The sequence below is a fragment of the Hyaena hyaena genome, unplaced genomic scaffold (assembly GCF_003009895.1).
Source record: "Hyaena hyaena isolate Hyena2069 unplaced genomic scaffold, ASM300989v1 scaffold_64, whole genome shotgun sequence".
Taxonomy (NCBI): domain Eukaryota; kingdom Metazoa; phylum Chordata; class Mammalia; order Carnivora; family Hyaenidae; genus Hyaena; species Hyaena hyaena.
Genome location: NW_024080698.1, coordinates 3,719,822 through 3,740,186, shown reverse-complemented (window position 1 = coordinate 3,740,186; position 20,365 = coordinate 3,719,822). Strand labels below are relative to the sequence as shown.

At 47.9% G+C, this 20,365-nt stretch overlaps 1 protein-coding gene across 1 annotated transcript in view; it reads right to left on the bottom strand.

Annotated features, from left to right (window-relative positions):
* Positions 1-2,440: 2,440 nt before the first annotated feature.
* Positions 2,441-20,365, bottom strand: part of CNGA3 (cyclic nucleotide gated channel subunit alpha 3) — a 31,235-nt gene continuing 13,310 nt past the window's right edge. The window contains exons 4-8 of the mRNA XM_039232378.1: positions 18,337-18,387; positions 11,927-11,998; positions 10,520-10,627; positions 8,246-8,352; positions 2,441-5,469 (exon numbers count right to left, since the gene is read on the bottom strand). Of these exons, the coding sequence (XP_039088309.1) occupies positions 4,058-5,469; positions 8,246-8,352; positions 10,520-10,627; positions 11,927-11,998; positions 18,337-18,387 (1,750 nt within the window). The 3' untranslated portion in view covers positions 2,441-4,057. The remainder of the gene's footprint in view (positions 5,470-8,245; positions 8,353-10,519; positions 10,628-11,926; positions 11,999-18,336; positions 18,388-20,365) is intronic.

Below are 20,365 nucleotides of genomic sequence, written 5' to 3'. Positions count from 1 at the left end.
ACATTTTGTCCGTGAAGTCCAAGACCTCCTTCCTTTCCGTCTTCACATTCCTAGAACTGTCTACTAGGCAACAACTGAGCAGGATTGGAAAGAAGGCGGAGGGGAGAAGGGACTTTCTTCTTCCTGTTTGCCTCCTGTCCTGCTTAGGTAGCCATAGTTGTGGCAGATTATCCTGACAGTGACATTTGGGTCCAGCCTCCTTTGGGAACTTCTTTTGGGACTCCCCAGAACCAGTCTCACCATTCAATACCCCGTTTCAGAAAATGTCCGAAGTCCTATGTTTGCCAATCTCCTCTGAGTTCCTAAATTACCAGTAACATCCAGCAGCAGCCCCTCTTCATGGGTCTGAGTTGCAACTCTGAGGGGCTCTCCTCTGAGCACCCCTTCTCCTTTGTTCCCCTAGCCCTAAGGGTAATGGCTACTTTCTGCAGTGCTCTCTCCAGATAAACTCAGTGCTCCTTTTCTGCTCTCTCAGCCCTCTGATGCCCATTCGATTAATTCCCTTTATTAAATTCTCTTTGGTGAAATACCTAACATATTTTCCCTAATGTGTTCTTAGATTCTGATATTTATACTATTTCCTTTTTTCTGTTAAAAACTGCTGGAGTGGGGCGCCTGGGTGGTTTAGTCGGTTAAGCGTCCGACTTTTGCTTAGGTCATGATCTCGCGGTTCGTGGGTTCGAGCCCCGCGTCGGGCTCTGTGCTGACTGCCAGCTCAGAGCCTGGAGCCTATTTCAGAGTCTGTATCTCCCTCTCTCTGACCTTCCCCTGCTCACGCTGTCTCTCTCTCTTTCTCTCTCTCTCTCCTAGAAATAAATAAAAATATATTAAAAAAAAAAATAAAAACTGCTGGAGTAAAGCATTTGTACATGTCTCTGGGTACATACATGTGAAATTTTTCCTGTTATATGTAGCCAGAAGTAGGGTTTCTAGGTAACAGGTATGAGCGTCTTCAACTTACTGGACAGAAGGCACCCCCTGTGTTTCAAAGGAGCATTTTCGTTTTCCATTTTGTTCATTCGTTTGCATTTCACCTTTCTTTCCTCTGGGTACTTCTAATGGCCCTGAGGCCCAGAGAAGGAAGTTGCCTTGGCTTCTATTTGATAAAATCCTGGAGGAAGGGTCTGAGATGGACCAGAGTTTGCCTGAAAAAGCTATGACAGATCCTGGGCCCTGCTGAATTTTGATAGCTGGTACATCAAATCTCTGAGGGCCAATGCTTCAGGGTGATGGAGCAGGCATCTGTCTTGATGAATCAATTGGGCTACAAATATCTTCAGACATTTTTTATCTTGGTTACTGACAAGATACCCTTTGTCTAACTCTGTGTGGTGCCTTGCTGTATGGCAGCTTTGGGACTTTCCAAGCTTGAGGCACTGGGATCTTGGCCAGGTTGGGTTCCCCAAAGCCAAAGTCCATTCTTCTCATCTGAGATCCTCTGTTTCCCACGTCCCTAGGATTCTGAGAGGGAGTCTGCATCCCTACATACCTGGAGAAGTGCTCACCAATATTTTCTTCTTTTCCTGTCTCAGGGACACTCTACACACACACACACACACACACACACACACACACACACTTCCATGAGCTTAGACTCCCACAAAAGGCACAAAGCTGTCTCCCAACATAGCTGCCTGTGGCTGAACCCAGTGCAGCAAGAGGGATGGCCTCCAGTGGCTTTGAGAACACAAGTGGCTGTCTCAGGTGCCAAGACAGTGAATAGAAGCCCTGAAAACAGCCCAAGACTCCACCTCCCAACAATCTGGGCAGCTGGAGATTAACTAGATGAAGCCATATTCATTTATTTCTCAAGGAAAACAAGGTGATGTTTTCTGCACAAAAAGAGTTTCACAAGTCTATGCCTATTATGTTATGTTATTTTGAAGTTTATTCACAGGATCATTCCTTGTGAGGTGAGGTGGGCAGGATCGTTCCCACTTCTAGGTGAGGAAAGTAAGGCCCAGAAAAGTAAAGTAACTTGTCTGAGTGGCGGTGCTGTGACTTGAACAAGCTTAGGTCTGACTCCCCAGTGCCCACATTCCAATTTACCACCTAAACTCCTTGGGCATAAGCAGTGGGAGGAATCTGGGGACATGCTTACCAGGGACATACCTGCACTTCCTGCCCACTCATGACTTTCCAAACTGCCTGAACATCCCCGATGGCAATCCTGGACAAATGATACCAAGAAATTTAGCATCCTGCCTGAGATCCACTTCTTATATATTTGAATGGTTTAACTTATTTCCTCTGACAAATGTTGCAGCTTTGGTTGCATTTTCTCAATGCTTCTGGCTGCTTCTGGCTCCCCTCACATGGAGTGCGCATTGTCCCCTATTCACGGGTGTCTGTTTTATAGGGGAAGGTAGGCTCACTGCCCTACACATATCCCAGAACGGAATCTTCCCTTATAACAAAATATGAAGCAGGAGTCATTCAATGTTTTTTAAATCCGAGTCTCTATTTTTCTTGTGCAAATATAAACATAGGCATAGTTAATAGTTAAGGCTTTTTAAAATATATGCATTTGGAGAATACGTTGCTAGTTACAGAGTGCTGATGATATGGGCTTGGATCACATCTTCCTTTAATAGTCCTTTTAAATTCATTTTAGAAACTTAAAAAATGGTCGAATTATCCATAATAAAAACCAGAAGAGGCTCATATAAAACCAAAATACATACTTGAAAAAGCAGCACCTTTTGTATGAACTACATTAGGGCCCAGTTATATAGCGTACGGATTATAACATCAGACCACAGAGGTTTCAAAGTTCCCAAAGCAAAGTGGGGCATTGTGTTCTGAGAAGAGATGTTGGAAGAGAAGAGAAAGAGGGAAGGGAGGGAGGGAGGGAGAAGAGGGAGGGTAGGAAGGAAGGAAAGAAAGAAGGGGGGAGGAGGGAAGGAGGAGACAGAGAAGGAAACCTGTACATATGGCTTCTCTGCAACAGAAAAATTACTTATCTTTGGGTAATTTACAATGTGTATTTACGTGGACCATTAAGGTTATAATTCGCAATCATAGAACCCAAATATAGAAATAGTAATGGGATTCTATTTACTAGATTAAAAAAGGAAAAAAGCTAGGTCCTGCACTGTCCACACTTCCTGCTAGCTGAGAGCTTTGCCTCAAGGTAGAATTCCAAGGGAGAGTGAGGCTGCTTCTTTGAGAGGAGGGGCTGTTTGCAAAGATACGGCCTCAGGGTCTGATCTAAACATTCTAGTTGTCAGCTTTGCTTGACGCAGGACCTCATTCCAACCTCCAACCTGAAAGGCTCTTCCTGAACATAATTCTCCTCTTCAAGTCAGAACAGGCTGTCCCTGTTCCTGACTGAGGAAGGAGGGGGAGAGGCTGTCTTTAAGTCCCTTGGTGAGTTAGGAGATGTCTCTTTCCCTCATCAAGATGTCCTTTTCTAAACAGATTCTGGGTTCACAGAGGCTGGATGGTGGGGGAGTCTGGATTTGCTTCACAGGCTCAAAGTGACCTCAAATGGGGTGACCCAGCTTCTTCCCTTGTGCATGATCAAGGGCCAGGATTTCGAGGGTCCCAAAGTGTACGTGAGGAGAAACCAGATTTAGAGATGTGCCCCAATCTGTCTCATGCAAGGATACATTTGAGATCCCACATTGCACTTCTAGCTTCTGTTATATCTCCCTTATCAGAAGGTGGTGGCGTGGGGTACAGGAGGGGGTGGATGACTAAATAATCTTCCATTTACAAGAAAATAAAGTTCAAAAGTCTAAAAATTCCTTATGGATAAAAAAATCAGAGTTCTATGCCCACACTTCCGTATGCATGGATTGGGGACACCTCACATACAAAGCCCTGCCTCAAGTAGTGTTCCATGTGGACATCACAGGAATCTGCCACTTCAGTGGGGCTGACATGAGTCCCCCTTTCTAGATGAGGAAACCGAGGCTCTCTCCTAGGGCCACACGGTTGTAAAGGGTAAGGAGAACTGGAATGCAACCCCGCTGAGTCCTGGGCTGTGCAGCTGCAGTTACAATGCATCACACCAATGGCTGACTCTGGGAAGCAGGAGATGGACATCTGCATTTCACTCTTGTTTGGTCTCTGCTTTTGCAGCATTCCCAGGAGCACCCTCATCAGACAGAAGGTTGCTCCCACACATCTTCACCTGGCTTTCCAGGTGACTGAGACGCTGCTTCACTTTCATCTGGGTGGCACTGTACTCAGCCAAGAGCCGGGCAAACCTGGTCTGCAGGGTGTCCAAGGAAGACTCCAGGTGCTCTACCTTCTCCTCAATATCCTTGGGGTCCGCCCCAGCCTTAGCCAGGTCCTTGTCAATCAGGTTGTCCTTCATCAGGATCTGCCGTCCCTTCTCCTCCAGGGCCTTCTTGGCTTCTGGGTATTCAGTGAGAGCCTCCATCAGATCGTCCTTGGAAAGGCAGAACAGGTCTGAGTAGCCGATGCTCCTGATGTTGGCTGTCCTGCGGTTCCCCGCCTTGCTCCCCTTGATGTTTAAGATGCTGATTTCCCCAAAGTAACTCCCGTCACTGAGGACCACAAACTGGGTGATCCCATCGTCGGCCACGACAGCCAGCTTGCCCTCCTTGATGATGTACATCTCCCGCCCGATGTCCCCCTTCTTGCAGATGTAATCTCCTGGGCTAAACACTGCAGGCCGCAGCTTGAGCACAAGCTCCACCAACAGCCCTGCCTCGCAGTCTTGGAAGATGCGGACCTTCCTCAGAGTGTCCAGGTGCACGTTGATGGCGATCTCGGCCTTTAGCTTGTCTGGGAGACTCTTGAGCACCTCCTTCTCATCCACTGTCTTCTTGTTTACCCACAAGTAGTCAAACCACCGGATCACCCGCGTCTCCAAGTCCTTGGTCACCCTGCGGAATTGCATATACTGCTTGATGGAGTCAATCTTGGACTGGAACTCGGCCCGTGAAGCATTCATGTTTGAGATCATGGATCCCACGTTGCCGACAATGGTGGCAAAAATCAAGACTCCCACTAGGAAGTCTATGACCACAAACAGATACTCCTCATCCTTCACAGGGGGTGGGGTCTCCCCGATGGTGGTCAGGGTCAAGGTGGACCAATAGAGACTGTAAATGTACTTCCTGGAGAGGCGCCCATACTCTGGGTTTGAGATGTTTGGATAGACCCAGGAATCTGTCCCAAAACCAATGAACTTGGAAATGGCAAAGTAGATGCAGGCATTCCAGTGGATAATGATGAGGATATATAATACCAAGTTCCCAATCCTGAACAGATTGGGGTAGTTGGTCCTTGTCTCTGTGCGGTCAAAGAACTCAAAGAGCCGGGTAAACTTCAGTAAGCGGTTGAACCTCAGTTCTGGGTAATTTACACCCAACTTAAAATAAGCCAGGTCTGTGGGGACCAGGGCCAATATGTCCAGCTTGAAGTGCACGGTCTTTGTGTAATGCTTCCACAGCCTTTGTGCATCCTTGACCATCAAGCCTTGCTCAAGGAAGCCTAAAGAAAAAGATGGAAGTCACTTGGGCATGGAAGGAAGCTGCCTTTTTTCTTTAACCATGGCCCACAGAAAGATATTATACACCTTAACTAAAGAAGACATAATTATACATACATAGCAGAAAAAATATCCAAAGCCACATTTACCATTACTATGAAAATACACTCTGATATTCTCTAGCCTATTTTATTCAGTTAAAAATGTAGATTAATTGGATAAATTTGAATGTGGACTGGTGTTATGCATATATGCATATATATACACATATATGTATGTATGTGTGCATATATGTATATGTATATATACACATATACATATGGTTTATTTATTTAAGTAATCTCTACACTTAATGTGGGGTTTGAACTCATGACCCCAAGATCAAGAGTCACGTGCTCTTTTGACTGAGCCAGTCAGGTGCCCCTGGATGTATATTCTAAAAATGCATCTTTTAAAGTTAGAGATACATGTTAAAGTGGTCTGAGATTGGCTTTAAGATATTTCAGCCAAGAAAAGGGAGATAGATGAAACATTAGCAAATATTGATAACTGTTGAAGCTGGGTGACATGTACATGGGGATTCATGATACTACTGTCTCTGATTTTGTGTATGTTTGGAAAATATTAATGATAGAAATTTTAAGAGCACAGGTCATGGCCTACAAAACTGATTTCACCAGTCCTAATGGGGCAGGGCCTGCCTTTTAAAAACATTGCATAGGGAAGCAGTAGTTCTCTCTGCCTGCACACTACTGTCATGCAAGGGGCTCTAAAAACATATGAAGCTGAGATCCACCTCCAAAGAATCAGATTGGAGCTGAGCTGGACATGGGGGGGGGGCGGTCACTAGGCGTTATTACTGGTGAAATCAATCAAATAGGCAGAGATTTGCATTCTTTCATCTTTTTTTAAAAAAACACTTTCAAACATGAACAAAAGTAGAGAGAATAATATAATGTATGTTTTTTAGATTTTGTAAGCATCAGAATCATACGGAAGACTCTGTAAAACCCAGAGTGCTGGGCTATTCCCAAAGTTGGTTCCATAGGTCCAGTGTCTACCTCTAACAAGGTCTGGGTGATGCTGCTGCTGAACCAGGGCCACACTTGAGGGCTAAATGGAGGCAGGGCTGCCCCCTGTGAAAAGCAAACCTCAAGTCTGTTGTCACATGGTAGGGCCACCCTGCTTCCAGTCCCCCATGCCCCCTTTCATTCTTTGGTTACCCTTTTGTTTATTGAGTACTTACATTGCTATGTGGCACTCCTAGTGCCTTGGGGCTCCTCACTACTTTCTTAATAATATCTTTTCTCGATTCTAAAGATTTTTCCCCTTGGAATATAATCCATGGCCACTTGGTTTCTGTGCCTACCTGCCGTCCCCATGAGGCTTTCTGCTGAATCTCAGATTGCCAGGGACAGTACCCAAGCACAGAAAGGGGTGGGATCACTGTCTGAGTGCAGGTAACTTGTCCCACTGAAGCTTGGGTGAAATAGGGATAGTTGGCTCAGTGAGTCGGCCGCCCCACAGAGTTCCTGTGTCTTGGTAGGCTTATGTGACCACAAAGTGGCAGGCTACCAGGACTGGCTAAGTTACCCACGCAAGCCTCAAGCTGCATACTAGAGGTCTTCTCAGTTATGGTGTTGGGCACCATGTGGAAGCAGGGGTGCCAGTCTGGCCCTGTGCAGTAGTGACTGTGGACTTTAGGCCAGTCACTCTCTGGGTCTAGGTTTCGGTTCGATTCGATTCGATTCGATTTGATTTTAAGTTTAAAGAGAGAGGATGAGTTGGGGAGAAAGGCAGAGGATAAGGAAGAGAGAATCCCAAGCAGGCTCCACGCTTGGTGTGGAGTCCACTGTAGGGCTCAATTCTCTGACCCTGGGAACACGACCTGAGCTGAAATCAAGAGTTGGACACTCAATTGAGTAAGCCACCCAGGGGCTGGTGGGCTTCGGTTTCTCAATCGGCAACATGGAGATAATCGTGCTTGTGCCTCTTCTTGTGCAGCAGTTCTAATGAGAAAACAAGATGTACTTGAAATGTTTTGTACACTGTGAAGCCACACAGAGGCTTGCTGCTGGGATCTGTTGGTGTTTATATTGACAACTATGGCACGGTTTCTAGCTCAAAAATCTTGGAAGTGGCGAGCTGGGCCTCTGCCAGCTGATGTAATGTCTTTGTGCAGATCAGAAAAAGGTACCCCAAGGATGCGCAGCTTGGAGCTTAAGGGGTTTTAGCCTCCACTCACAACCAGAGGTGATCTGAGGGAGGTCATCATTCACCTGGGCCCTGTTTCCAATTTTATTCCTCTGTATATCTAAAAGCCACAGAGTAACATGTCCTGGATCCTGTGACTGTCCAGGAAAAGGGACTCCAAGATTGACAGAGATCTCCCTCCTGTTTCCCGCGACATTGAATGGTCACTGCTGGAAGGGTCCTTTGAGAGATGATGGTTTGGTCTCATTTCACAGCTGATACAAATGAGGCCCAGAGAGATAGCTTGATTTGCTCAAGGTCACAGAGTTTGTTGGCACAGGAAAGACCAAAACCCAGGCATCTTGACCTCTGCTAAAGGGTCGTGGTAGAGAGAGCTTGAGGAGGTACATGCCCTTGCCACTGGAACACCCTCAGACCTGCCTGGGCTCTTGTGGTCAGAGGTAGGTAATGTTCCCCACTCTGGATCTCCTGAACCTGCCCTGTGGTCCCCGTGGTCCCCGTCCTGATGCATAAAGTCAGTCTGTGGCCTGGCCCTGAGAAGTCCCTGGGCCTGGGCCCACTCACCTGTCCGAGCTCGCACCAGCAAATCCAAGCCATAGAGGACATCTGCTGAGTAGTCCAGGACCAGCCACAGCATCACGTGGTCGGACTGCAGCTCATCGAAACAGGCCCTAAACATAAGAGGGAAGGAGTGGGTGCATCGGGGGCTGGGTCCAATGCAGGCACCAGCTCTGTGCCTTCATCTTGGTATCAGCCCTGCCTGCAGGGTTCGTGCCCCAGTGTCATCACCCCAGACTCTGATGAGGAGACCCAGCTCTGAGAAGCTTTTCTGTCCCAAGGTCACAGAGTTCCTGCGAAGAGCTGGGATGGACCCCACAGAGTGGGCCCTTGTTGCCTCTCAACAATAAGCTCTGAGATCCCAGGAAGGGCAGTTTTTCTAGGCCTCACCAGTGGAGTCACGGGAAGAGACTGAGCACTTGCCCTTTCTGGGGTCAAATGCCAACAAAATCAAGAATTGCTCAGACATGAGCATCTGAACCAGCCAGTAAATATTTTCTACTTTCTAGATCTTTATGCTCACTATGTCTCATACAGATCACACCCCCCAAAACTACCTCTTCACCTCAAAAGAGCAGCAGCCAGCTCCAGTGTCCCCACCCTGCAGCTGGCTCAGCAACTGGAGCCCCCTGCTGCCTCCTCAGAATAGCGGCATCCCTACAGCCCCTGAGCCCCACGCTTGCATGGAGCAGCTTGCCCACATGTCCCCATCCTGCAGGCGGGTTTGGACAGCCCCAGGTTCTCCCCCTTCTCACTCCCACACTTACCCTCAGAACAGCAGGAAATGCCCCCCTTACTCAGATAATCCCCAAAGCCCCCTCTTACGCCCAGACAGCAGTGGGTCTCCTCCCCTTCCCCACAGAAGCAGCGGCTCTCTATCTTGCAGGCTTGCTCAGGATTGTCCCAAAGCCCCCATACCTTCCCTGCAGGTCAGCCTGCACCCTTGTCCTAAAGGCCTGCCTGAAAGGGCTCCCAACTCCCTCACTGACTCTCAGAGAGTAGCAGCTTCCCCTTATTCTGTCCAGAAGCTTGCTTAGAAAAGCCCCAAAACCTCTCACGTACTTCCAGAAGAGCAGCAGCTTGTCTCTCTGTCCCCGAACTGCTTGCTCAGAAACTTCCCAAAGCCCCGAACCCCTCAGAAGCATAGCCTCACCCTCACCCTGCAAAGTGCCCAAGCCCCGCCCACCATGGGAAGAGCAGCTGCTTGTCCCCGCATACCTGTCTCCCTGGCTTGCACAGGAAGGCTGCAAAGCCCACCACTTAGGAAACGAGGGCTCTGTACCTTACCCAGAAACGCCACACAGACTCCCACCAACCCCATCAGAGGAGAAACAAGGTATCCCTGCATCTCTCTCCTACAGACTTTCTCAGAAAGGCCCCAAAGCCCCTTGCCCACAGGGAGCTGCATCTCTGTCCTGCAGCTTGCTCAGGGACCTCAAAGGTCCTGTTTGCCCTCAGAAGAACATAGCCCCTTGGCAGCCCCATTCTGTAGATTTGTTCAGGAAAGCCCAGGCCCCCAGCTTCCCCTCAGAGAAGCAGCATCTTGCCCCTGTATTCCCAAAACTCAGATTTCACAGGAGACCCTAAACCCTTGCTTCCCTGACCCCGTATTAGAGGAGTTAGCAGCTTACCCTGCACCTGCCTCCTACAGTTTGTTTAGAAAAGTTCCAGAGCCTCCACTTCTCCCCAGAAGAACAATAGCTCACCCTTGCATCCCAGAAGCACATTTGCAAGGGATTTCCTGAAGCCCCTGTACACCCTCACCCTGCATCTCTGTCCTGCAGACCTTCCCAGGAGTACCCCAAAGGCCCTGGCTGCTCTGACAAGAGCAGCAGCTTGTATCCCGGCACAGCAACTTGCCTGGGGAGGCCCACAGCCCATAGCTTCCAGGCAGAGAACTGCATCCTTGCCTTGCAGGCTGCTCAGGAATGCCCAGCCTCCCCCCCCCCCCCCCCCGCCCACTTCTCCTCAGAAGGGTAGCTACTTGGCCCTGCATCTTCCTCCTATAGCCAAACTAAGAAGGCCCCAACTAAGGTGACCTGACCCTTGCTGTCCATAGCAAGCAGAGGCCCCACCAGGGCTTCAGAGAACACTGGTGGTCTTTTAGAGCCTCCTTACAGATGGAGAAACAGGGACACTCAGTTGGATGGTGGCCATGTGGGGACCAGAAATCCAGCCCCCTCAGTGGGACTCAGAGCTCTGTCTTGAGGCTTGCCCTCACCCCTCCCTGCCCTCTACCCCTCCCCCTGCCCACGAGGAGATGCTGCCCCATATCCCTACCTGCATACCAGCAGACACCAATTATAGAAGATAGGCAGGGCGATGACAGTCAGCCAGCGGTAGTACACATTGCTGGAGGGGTCCACCACCATGGTGTCCTTGTTTCTGCTAACATCGACACACAAACAGTGCAGTGTGTTGAAAATCGCCGTGCTGGAGGGTCTTAGAGACCTGGATTAGCTTAGAGACCCTGGGGTGACTGCTGGCTAAACTTGAGAGACAGGTCCTATTAGTCTCAGGGGGTCACATGAGGTGTCCCCTCACAGGGGGACAGGCTGGGAGAAGGCAGACTCTGGAGGTCTTTCCCTCCAAGCTCAGCTCCCTAGGAAGCCACAGTTGACAATAAAATAATGGTGACGATTTCCCATGTGCCTGTGGTATCACCCGCACCCTTCAGTGTGCTGGGAATAAAATGCTGCATGGTAACGTTGGAACCATCTAGGGGAGCTCTATGAAACGCTGATTCCCAGGGCCCACCCCCTCAGGGACTCGGGCCTGAAAATGTGCATTTAAACACTGCCCGGTGGTTCTGAGGCGGCTCCTCTCTGGACTGCATTTGGGAGCCCCGTGGCATTCCCGAGGGAGTCACTGACTCACTAACTGCATTTGAGCAGGTGATCTGAAGACACTTCCAAGCACTTGGAGCCATCTTCTCTACCAAAAACAACTAGCCTGGGAATCTTCTAGGGTATGTGGGCCAACACCAAAGGAAGCAGTAGCTTAGGGTGCTTTCTGTTTTTATTGTCAGGATTTTCTGAGGATTAGAGTTTCTAGATGGTACTGGAGATTCTTTTTTTTTTTTGGCCCTATGTGTGTTCTCCCCCACCCTGTATGTCCCACGTGCCGGCCCACGTCTGCCAAGCTGCTCTCATGCCCCCAAGGAGATGCCGGAATGCCTTCCATCTTTGCCTTGACTCAGCAGGTGCAAGATCCACAGCTCACTGACAGGGCTTTGGAATGTTCCCAGTGCACACCACCCTGGCGTGTGGAGCAAAGTTTATGAATATAGAATATTCTAATGCCCAGGATTAAGCCTCAGTTTACCACGACTGTGCAGACAGGCAAACAGAATGCTGGGAGGGGCGGGGGTGGGGATGAGGTGGGCACAGGAGCAGACTCCCAGGGACAGTCCCTGATTGCTCACCAAGGCTGCAGACAGCCATCTTTACCTAATATCCCTCTTCTGGTGCTCAGAGCTGGGACAGGACTCTTCCTATAGAGCGAGTGAGCCCTTAACACCATCTCAGGAAGCCTGATCCCCACCTGGGCCCAACTCGGCTCCAGCAGCCCTAGGCAGCCCCTTTCCAGGGCCGATAATAAGGTCTGACAACGAGGCTCTCAGACTCACAGGACCTGGACAGGGATCAAGCCTGCTGCAACCACACACCCTCTCTTCTCAGTACTTACTCCTCTTGTTTTGTGCAGTGTTTCTTTTTCTCTTCTTCCATTTTCTCTTTCTCCTCCTTTTTCGCCTTGTCACTGGATGATACAGGGTGACATTTAGCAATTTTCCTAGGCCAAGGATGCTACCACAATGGAGAGGGTAGGCGACAGTGACATGGAGGAGAGGGTGAGGTGTAGGAAACGGATACTTCGAGCACACTGGGATGACAGGAGGTTACTGATTTTGTTACTATTACTATTATTCCTGAGGAGTGAGGTGAACCTCCCCCCACCACAGGTGAACCGCCCCATTAAAGCATACATTGTATACATCAAAGTATCCATAGTGGTCTAATGTTCTGCAATTTCTGACCCATTTTCATGAGCTCCTAGGAAGTCACAAAGAGCTTGAGACCATTTTGAGGTAATGGCAAATGAACCCAGATCCACACATTTAGAGTGGAAAAGTCACTTGGACTTTTGGAAGTCACATGTAACGTTTTTTCGTTCTGAACGGAAGGATATGGCTTGTTGGCTGTTCTTAAAACCCGTCTGTATCAAATGAAAGGCTGGTCCTTGATAAGAAAGCCAGCAAGGAGAAGGGAAGCAATATCTGCACAGGCGGGAATAGGCAAATCTCGGCGTCGTCTGAGGTGAATGCAACCATGTTCAGACATTTATCCAGACTTGGCTGGACTGTGAGGCTGGGGGCTGGATAGCCCCCTTCTGTCCACATCTGCAGGATGGTTCTTGATTGCGAGTGTCTCCTCAACACATGGCTTTACTCAGCTTCCTCTTTATTGTACATCTTTATGGGTTAGCGCTCTTATAAAGGTATGCATTAATAGTTATATTAGGTCTGCAAGGCAAGTGTTATTGCCCATCAAACAATTGAGAAAACCAAGGGAAAAGATAAGAGACCCTGCCTGCCTCAGGAGAACCCACTAGACTCATCCACAGACCTGTGGCAAGTCACAGGCTGAAAAATAAGTGTCTGCTAATTAAACACTCATTGAAAAAGACCAATATACTTCACACAGCATTTCCTAAGGAAATAATCAAAGATGTGTGCAAACGTGCGTGCAGAAAAATAATCACTACCATTATTTCTACCAGTCAAAAGCATAAGCAATCTCATCCTACAACAGGAGGAGATCCATCAACCCCAGAATTCTAGGAGGTCGCTTAAAATGATGTTGTGGAAGAATATCCAGTGACACAGGAAAACATTTTTAGTATTTTGACAAGTTAAAAGCAGACTGCAAAAGAGCTTAGAATAATAGCTTTATGAGCTTCCTATTGCTGCCAGATAGACTGCCAGAAATTTAATGGCTTAAAACAACTCAAGCGGGGGGTGCCTGGGTGGCTCAGTCGGTTAAGCCTCAGACTTCAGCTCAGGTCATGAGCTCACGGTTCGTGGGTTCGTGCCCCGCATTGGGCTCTGTGCTGACAGCTAGCTCACAGCCTGGAGCCTGTTTTGGATTCTGTGTCTCCCTCTCTCTCTGACCCTCCCCTGCTCATGCTGTCTCTATCTCTCTCTCAAAAAAAAAAAAAAAAAAAAAACCCAAAACAACTCAAGCTGCAGATATGTAGGTCAGAAGTCTGTTACGGGTCCCCCCAAAACTGAAATTGCGGTGTCAGCAGGGCCATGATCCTTTCTGAAAACTCCAGGAGAGAATCTGTTTCCTGCTCACTTGGATTGTTGGTGGAATTTAATTGCTTGCAAGAAGAGGACGGAGAAGCTCATTTTCTTGCTGGCTGGAAGCTGAGGGTATTCCCAGCTTTCAGAGGGCACTGCATGCCTGGTTTCTGGCATCTTTCTTGTGTGTTCAAAGTCAGGAGCAAGAGGTAGAGTCCTTCTCGAGATGCCGTCCCTCTGGTTCTCTGCAGCTGGAGAGGTTCTCCACTTTTAATAAAGCCTGTAATTAGATGGGACTCACCTTGATAATCCAGGATAATTTCCCCATCTCAAGGTCTTGAAATTTAATCACATCTGTGAAGTCCCTTCTGCAGTGTGAGGTAAGGTAGTCACAGGTGGTGGGGATTAAGGCATGGACATTTGAGGGAGCCACTATGCCACCTACCACAGTCTGTCCATTGGCCCTCAAAGACTTACATCCATCCCATGGGCTAAATGTGTTCACCCTCATTCCAAGACCCCTGAAAGTTTCATCCCATTAATGAATTGACTCAGAGTCCGAAAGTATCATCAGATTCTAATCAGCTCAAAAGTCCCAAATTCTATCATTTAAATCAGGTCTAGGGGAGACTCTAGGTGTGAATCATCCTAGGGCATGAGTTGCTCAATTTGTGATCCTGTGAGACTAAAACAAAGCATCTGCTCTGAAGATACAATGGAAGGGCAGATTTAGGATATCAGTTCTAGATATTCCAGTTCAAAAAGGGAGAAGAGCGAAAGGCAGAAAAGTCACTGGTCCCAAGCAATTCTGAAACACCCTGGGGCAATAGTGATTCCATCTTAAGGCCTGAGAATAAGCCTCTGGTTTTCACAGCTCCGCACTCTGCCTTCCGAGCCATCTTTTCTCTCTTGTTAAAGGCAGCACCTGTCTGTTTGCAGCTGAGTATTCTAATCAACACGTTTCCTGCGTCTAGAATTTAGGGGTCCCATAATCTTCCTCCCGTCCATATTGCTTCCGTCCCTTCCGGTCCAAGCCGGCAGTGTTCCTGCTGCTATAGAATCTTCCAGAATGTTGCGGGTCATGTATATCAGAGGGATTCACTGTGTTAGACAAGAGGCTCATCCTCAGATCTGTGAAATCTCTTCTACATTTTTGGCTTCTGCTGGGATGGCTGAGGGGAGCTATGAGTCGCACTCTTCATCGCTTCAGAGAGCTGTTTGTTGAATGCTCAGAACGTTTGATCTTTCTGAGGTATTACCGGAAGGGTTTTCAGCCATGCCCTTGACTTTTCTCAAAGCACGCTTTTCTGACAGTTTTTAAAATTTAGTATCTTTTCCACTTGAGTAGGCTGGGAATTTCCAAAATCATGAAGTCCTGTTTCCTTTTTGTTTAAAGTTCTTCCCTCAATTTCTCCCTCTCCTCTTGGATTTTACCACACGCAGCAAGAAGATACCACGCTGCACCTTCAACACCTTTGGTTGGATATCCTCAGCTAAATATTCGAGCTCACTGCCTAACGGTCTGCTTTCCACCTGCCTGGAGGATGTAATTGCACTGAGCTTTCTGCCACTACCAACCAAGATTCCCCTTTCTTCAACTTCCAATGGCCGCTCTTCATTTATTTGCAAGTCCTCACCAGCAGCATCCTGAAAGCCCAGTGTTCTACTGGTAGTCAGTTTACAACCATTCAAGCACAAGGTGCTTCAGCAAAACAGATTTTCTTCGTGATGCTCCTCGTTTCCTTCTGAGCTCTCACCAGCAGAGTCTTTAATGTCCACATTTCTACTACCAACCTGTTCAAAGCTATCTAGGTTTTTCTTTTTAAAATTATGCTCCTCAGAATTTTTCTAGAGTCTACTCTGAAGCCACTTCCACTTTGTTACAGCGGCACCCCCACTCTGGTATCAAAAGCGGTGTGATTAGTTTTCTATTGCTGCCCTAGCAAATTACAGCAAATGTGGCTGAAGACAACCTGGATGTGTCATCTTATAGTTCTGTAGACTGGAAGTCTGGGCTAAGTCTGACTGGATGAAAATCAAGGTGTCAGCGGCAGGCTGCATTTCTTTCTAGAGACTCTGGGGGAGAACCTGTTTTCCTGCTCAGTGGGGTTATGGGCAGAAGTAAGTCCCTGTTTTCTTGCTGAGGAAAATGGAGGGCTATTCCCAGCTTTGAGAGGCTGCTCAATTCCTTGTCTTGTGTCCCCCTTTCTCCTTCTTCAAAGCCAGCAATTCAGGGGTCCTTCTTACAATAAAAATTCCTCTTCCTTCTCCTTCCGATTTATCTCTCAGACCCACTCTTCTCCTCCCCCCCCCCCCCCCCCCCCCCCCCCCCCCNTGCTTTTAAGGATGCCTGTGATTACATTGGGCCCACCTGATAATCCAGGACAACTTCCCTATCTCAAGGTCTTCAAATTTAATCACGTTTGCAAAGTTCCCATTACCATATAAAGTAACCTCTCCACAGGTTCCAACGATTAGGGTGTAGCTGTCTATAGGAGGTGGTGGTGAAATTGCTCTGCTCACCTCACTAGTCAGTATTTATTGAGCACTTACTATGTAACCAGGCACTGTTCTAAGCATGGTACATGTATTAGCACATTTAGTCTTCATACAACCTTGTAAGTAAAACATTAATACAAGCCCTACTTTATAAGTCAGGAAACTCCTGCACAGAGAGGTCAGGTAACTTGCCCATGGTCACAAAGCTCTTTGTGGCTGAATTGGGATACAAATGCACCTAAACAGCATACCATATACATGTAATTATGTGTAATATATAAACATATCATATATGTAATTATGTGTAACTGTAACAATAAAATAATTATTATATACAATATATAATTATTATAATATATACCAGTATCTATTCTATATTTCCATATGTAATATATTCTGTCTATATATCTATCTATATATTCAATATATATAGAAAACCTTGGAGGGGTATTTCCCAACATGTTAAGAGATGTAATCTCTGATAATGGGATTCCACTGTTAAAATGAAGTATATTTTTTGAGGGTGTATGCTCATGGGTGCTTTTCTGTATTTTCCAAGTTTTTGACAGTGAGTACATGAATAAACTGAATAAAAATGAAAAATTATTAAACTTGCTAAATGAGAAAATCAAGGACAGTCACCCATCCTCTGTCCTGTTGAATCTGTGATGGAGGGTCCCTTGAAGGGTTTTCGGCCATTGAAGTCCTAATGTCAACGCACCAGCAGAGGGCGCTGCCCACAAGCTTATCAGGCATGCTTAGACCAGCTGGGAGTTTACATCAGACCACAATTTGTGGAACGGCGGGGAGGTTACCAACCTGCTGTGGGCCTATGAAAGACCCACCGCCATCCAACTGCATCCCCCAATCCACCCAGCACTACCCCAAAAAACCTATACAGAGCTGCAAACGATGACGGTTTGGGCTGGGAACAGTTTGCTCTGGGAGACAGAAAAATTATTCAGGACCCATGGAACTAAGTTAAAATGCCAGAAACATGGTGGAAGAATGGGAAAGGGTGTCCATAAGAATTATTTCTGTAACTCTGTGCCCAGATGGTCACATTTTGGGACAGTTCACAATTTTGTTCCTCGGTCGTTGGCCTGCAATGTGGATCCATGATTTGAACCCATCTGAAAAGATTTATAAGAACCTGATATAGCCAACACCATCCACCCCCATCCTAGCCCACATTCCAGCCCCAGAAGAGAGAAGCCTAGAGACCTACGGAACCTCTGTCCATGGTTTCCAGTGCCCTGAGCCTTTCTCTGACTGTGGGACTCAACATGGGGGTTTCAAGGGTATTTGATATCAAGTTTGGCTTTAGATCAAGCACGTATCACAATAGTTACTGTTTTGCAGATTAAATAATTTCATTTATCTTGATTGCTGGCATTTGGGTCTCTGGATTCGATATCCACATTTCTGCAGACAAAATGCAACTAAGTTTCATGGAGGGAAATGGGAAAAACTTCTATCCAAGGAAGAAAGGGAAATAAGAAAAAGCCTTGGCACATTTCTCCTCAGTTGGAAATTTGGATTTCTTGCTGATATTGATGGTTTTTTTCCCTAAGCTCCAACTGAGACTCCCTCCAGTGGCTGCCCCTGTGATATTCCATAAAGAAGACTGGAGAACAGTGTACACACACACACAGACAGACAGACACACATACGCACGCACACTTCCTCCCTGGGCTCTTGAGTGGCACTTGCCAGAATCACACATTAAACTTATCTGCCAGCTCAGCGTCTGGTGATAAAAAGTAATTACAGCAGGTCAGCATTTCAAGAGGCTATGATCTGGCAATACAGTATTTAAATTTCCTCTTCCCATTGCCCTAATGACTCCCTCCAAATTGGCCCGAATTGGCCTTATGACAAGGGCATTTCGCTGGCACCCTGGGGCTTGGGGTTGTAGGGTGGAAAATGCATTCTCATGATGAAGGAGAATACCCACCGCTCTGTAAAGAGACTCCGAGTTTGCACCCTCAGATACATAGCGATAGAGTATGTCAAACCTTAAACGATGTATGCATTATAGATAAGAAAAACGAGGGAGAGAAAGTAGGTGACTTGCTCAAAGAAGTCATACAGACCAGGTCTCTTCCCCATTTGTCCATGGAGATGGAATTTCAGAGAAAGGGACAAGATTCTAGAATGGTCTAGTCGTGTTCTGGAAACATGGGAAGCGGAAGCATTTAAGCAGGGAGGCAAAGCTGGGACACCTACGGGGACGAAGGTGGCCTGTGGGACCAGGGAGGGCGAGGGGGCTCTGCCGGGGAGCAGAGGTACTCACTCCTCTGAGTGGTTGCAGGTGCTGCTGTTGTTTCTGGCCAGGGGCCAGCCACTGCAGGAAAGTAAAGAGAACGTGGCACGGGAATCTGAACTCAGGTCCAACTGCTGGGGACCATTCGCCCCAGGTGGTTATGTCAGCACCCCCGCTCCCTGTCCCCCGGGCCTTTTCATACAGCTCGAAGGACCCGGAGTGTTGTTATTATCAGGACAAACAATTTTTGACTAGCTCTAAGGGGAAGAGAGGATGAACATTTGACTCAACTGAGGCTTCTGAATAAATGAGGGTTAACTATGCGCATCCCACCAGAATCCTGGCCTCAAGTTCCACCCCACTTCATTCAGATTAACAGTGTGCCAGGAGCTACAAGGGATGCAGACGTGAACCCTACGTGGTACCTGCCCGCTGGGTACACTCAGGTGGAGTGCGTCGAGCACCTTCGGCACCAGAACCGTCACAGCAGCAGCAGCAGCAACTTGCCCTCTCATCTGCGCAGGCAGGGGCTCTCCAAAGGGACCCTCCCTTGAAAACCCAATCACACGGGGCGCCCGGGTGGCGTAGTTGGTTAAGCATCCGACTCTCGCTCGGGTCATGATCTCGCGGTTCGTGGGTTCGAGCCCCGCGTCGGGCTCTGTGCTGACCGCCAGCTCAGAGCCTGGAGCCTGTTTCAGTCTGTGACTCCCTCTCTCTCTGACCCTCCCCTGCTCACGCTGTCTCTCTCTCTCTCTCCTAGAAATAAATAAAACATTAAAAAAAAAAACCATTTAAAAAAAAAAAGAAAGAAAACCCAATCACAGCAGCCACTCCCGGCTTGCAGGGCAAAAAATAGACCATGAGCAGAACTGTCCCAGATTTGAATCTATCCTGCCCTGGGCCCTTGTCCCCACATTAATCTTAAAACTTCAGGGCCTGCCACCCCAGATCTATGTGAGAGTCTGCTAGAAAGTGGAGGCTGGTTTTGCACCCAACTACATGTTTATTTAAAGCTGAATCGCACGGTCCTTTGTGGTGTTCTATAGAGAAAGCTATTATCTCAGAGTGCTCAATTGCCATTAGCCATTTTTGACACAGCTAGTTTAAGGAAGCCAGCATGGCCTCACAGAGCAGCCAGTGGCCTGTGATCCGCCTGTCTGACTCTCACGGCACCTCTGCTCTTCTGTGATGCTAATATCCAGCCAAATGCCATCCTGGTATTTCTGCTCACCCCTGCTCAAGCCTCCCTCTCACCATCTACTACGTGGCTGGGATTGGTTTTGATCACCAGAACCCCCCACCCCTCACCCCCTCTGCCCAAGCAATTTCCTAATTCCTATGAAGTTAGGAAAGAGAGTGTAGCTCCCTGGGATGCAGTGGCCCATGTTTACCACATCTCTGTGTCTGGGATCTCATAAGGACAAACCAATAGAATAACCAAGGCCTGTCTCTGCATATACTTTGCTTTGCCAATGAGTTTGCCTGGAAAATCCAAAGTGTACCTCCCTCAGGAAGCCTCTCTGATTGATCAGCCACTAGCCTGGACCATTGCATGTGCCTACCCCCTCTGAACCCTCGGGCGAGTGACCAGACATCTGTGGTCCAGTCAGGACCTGGTCCTGATGGAATCCTAGCCCAAGTCTTTGCTCATCTGGTCACATTGGGAAATGGACAAAGAGGCTAATGTTCATCTTCATTAGGCTAAGGTTGTAGAGAGGATAATTTGATCAAGTTAACAAAGGAAGTCTTTGCTTGCCACCAGGAACTGGACCACTCTGGCTGGCTCAATAGCAAATCTCTGTCCCCGTCTCCTCCTCCTCCATCTTCTCTTCTCCCTTATCTGCCATCCATCCTCTCGTTATGGCTCAGCAGCGAACAGCACGCCGGCCTTGCAGGCATGGAGATCCCTCTCAGTCTAGGATGCCTGGCCCTGGGAGCCTGGGATGACCCTGCACACAGCCCATCCCCACTAGCACCCAGGCCCGAGGCAGTCCCTCCCCAAGCCCAGAAAGCCCAAGGGTTTGTGGTCTAAGCCCAGGTGAAAACCTGAGCCCTAAAA